Source organism: Nanorana parkeri, unplaced genomic scaffold (assembly GCF_000935625.1).
Source record: "Nanorana parkeri isolate BGI_ZX_2015 unplaced genomic scaffold, ASM93562v1 scaffold173, whole genome shotgun sequence".
In the NCBI taxonomy this organism is placed as follows: Eukaryota; Metazoa; Chordata; class Amphibia; order Anura; family Dicroglossidae; genus Nanorana; species Nanorana parkeri.
Genome location: NW_017306441.1, coordinates 1,759,866 through 1,762,573, shown reverse-complemented (window position 1 = coordinate 1,762,573; position 2,708 = coordinate 1,759,866). Strand labels below are relative to the sequence as shown.

The following is a 2,708-nucleotide window of genomic DNA, read 5'->3' as shown; positions in this document are numbered from 1 at the left end:
ATCGTGGTACCCTGAAAATAAGACACTGTCTTATTTATTTTTTTGGCTCAAAAAGAATACACTAGGTCTTATATATTTATTTTTATGTACAACGTTCCAAAGTTAATGCAAATCCAAATCCAAATTGAATAATCCAAAATGGCAAAGTTAAGAATAGGTTGATCAGGGCAATCAGGGGTGCCGTACCTTTCCAAGAGCAATTTGGTAACCAATTGCTGTCTAGAATGAGCGTAGCGCGTTTTCCCTATAGTTTCCTCACAGACGGAGTGCATTTGGTATCGCTTTGTCTGTAACAGGAGTCCGCTCTATAGAGGAGGCATCGGCTTATGCGGCTCTGCTCCCTCCGCTGCCGCCTCGCTTCCTCTAGCACCGGCTTCGCTGGCACCGCTGATTCTCTCCCGCGGCTCTTCAAGTTCCCCCTTATGCCACCACAAGCCCTAGGAATGGTCACAACTAGGTCTTATTTTCGGGGTAGGTCTTATATTTTAGCTATTCCCACAAAGAGTACTAGGTCTTATTTTCGGGGTAGGTCTTATTTCTGGGGAAACATGGTATACATCTCCCTATGGTGCTGCCCTGACTAGTTCCATCAATGTGAATACATTCAGCCGCTGCAGAACATGCGCCACAAGCCTTTACCTTCCCAGACATGGCCTCCAGGGTGGGGGGCAGGGTGTTCCCGCTCAAGCTGGCTAGCAGGGGATCACTGTAGGAGTCTCCATCATACACAAAAAGGTAGTCGTATGTGCACTCTGTATCCATGAACAGAAAGCGGAGCAACACGCGGTAATGGCTGTTGGGTGCTGCAAGAATAAAATTTAAGATAAGTGTTAAAGTTCTGAGTCAATGAATGATTTTGTGTTCAGCAAACCATGGTAGATGTTGAAGATTGCTACTGTCAGGTTCAATAACCAAACATGTTTCCTCATGGTTAGCTACACACAGAGCCATTAACGTATTGATATCAATCCCTAAAATCTCAATGCCAGGCTGGTGCCACTCAAGGGATAAAGGAAGCTATAAAACAACACCCCATTTTGTAAAAGGCACCATCCCAGCCTGAAGGAGAAACAAGGTGAACACCTCAGATGTCTCCAAGAAGGCAGGATTAGACTTGATAGGGTATGTGAGACGGGTAATAACATAAGCTAGCTTATTAACAAATGGGGTGTCACGTCATAACTTCTAAACAAGCTGGCTTCTGCAGCTTACAAAATGTTTAAGATTTTGATGAGTAGGTAAACTGAACCAAGTTACGTTATGGAGCAGGGCTATTGTCAGTCCTGCCATCCCCTACTGAGAAACAACATTTGGAAAGTAGGAATGTAACAAAGGCACCACCATCTGAAAAGCTCAGAGACAACCAGTTCCAATGCTGCTAACAATAGCAAATGGGAGTTCCTTACTTTTTCAGTTACTTAAAGTAACATTAAAGTATACATTACCCCCACCCCCCAATGTTAGTGTAAGCACTTACCTTAAATGATGCCTCTTAATCCGATATTCTTCTTTGCTGTCGTTTTCAGCTGTCCCTCCAGCGCTGCTGCGGGTCTCCGATCCAGCGTTCACTCCTCTGGGCTTGCTGGCACTTCCTGTCCCACAGAGTCTGCATGCGGGTGCACGCTGTCCATAGACTTACCTTGTGTATCTCCTTGTCCCCCGGCCAAAAATCTGAACTGCGCCAAGATCCGTTGCGGCCGCCCAAAATATTTCAGATTTTCGGACGGGAGAGCACGGCGAGACATAGGTAAGTTTTAACCTCTTTTAAAACGTTTTTTGCATAGATCTACGGCTTGCTAGCAGTAGATCTATGCAAAAAAACCTGAGGGTTTAATACCCCTTGGATATTACATGTTTGCCCATTGTGTACTCCCTTGGAACAGCATGGTACTGCTGGATCACCGACTTTGACTACCTCGTACCTTCAATCAACCATTCACAGTTGCCGTTCACCGAATAGTTTCCTGGGCCGTCGCTCACAAATCCCGGCATACTACGCAGCACTGTCCGATGCCCCTTGCAGTCCCCCGATGTTGCCACGTGGACTTGGGACAACAGAAGGAGGCAGGGCAGCCAGCTCCATGTCCACAAGCCAGCGTGGACCTCCATCTCCGTTCAGCATCCCTCGGGAGCGGACCTGGAAAGAAAAGCATGAGAGTATTCAGAAGAAAAAAAAAATCAGAAGTGGAACAAATAGTTTCTTCAGAATTGTTACTGATTAGCCAACATCCTCCAGTGCCAGCTCAGATGGTTAAACGCTCTTTACACAATTTCCATTCGCCATAACATTCGGACAATCCACTCTTCTGTGTCTGAGCTACTCATTAATTATTTGCAAGTTCAAAAGTAAAACCATGACAAGGTGTCACCAATACAAAGCACGGAGCAACCAGTTACATATAAATGTGCAGAAAATATTTAATATGTTACAAATCTACGTTGGATATGTCCTTCAAATTCAACCTTAAAAGGAATATATGATACATGGGTATATGGCATTTTGTTTAAATGGGGGCTGACCATGGGTACGCTTAATTCATAGTGTATTGAAGCGGTACTCTCTGCATCAGCAGAGGACCACCCCAGATCACAGATGAGGTAAAAAGGAAGAAGACCCCGCGCATCACATGACCGGCCTGTAGACATCTGCTACATGTAAGTATATGGGGGGAAAAAAGTGAGGCCTCAAGGGGGTGGGGGGCATGGGG

At 45.4% G+C, this 2,708-nt stretch overlaps 1 protein-coding gene across 1 annotated transcript in view; it reads right to left on the bottom strand.

The window, feature by feature from the left end:
* The window catches only part of MEGF8 (multiple EGF like domains 8), an 80,663-nt gene that overhangs the window by 68,835 nt on the left and 9,120 nt on the right, over positions 1-2,708 (bottom strand). Inside the window, exons 2-3 of the mRNA XM_018554790.1 lie at positions 1,923-2,137; positions 640-803 (exon numbers count right to left, since the gene is read on the bottom strand). Coding sequence (XP_018410292.1) covers positions 640-803; positions 1,923-2,109 — 351 coding nt within the window. The 5' untranslated portion in view covers positions 2,110-2,137. The remainder of the gene's footprint in view (positions 1-639; positions 804-1,922; positions 2,138-2,708) is intronic.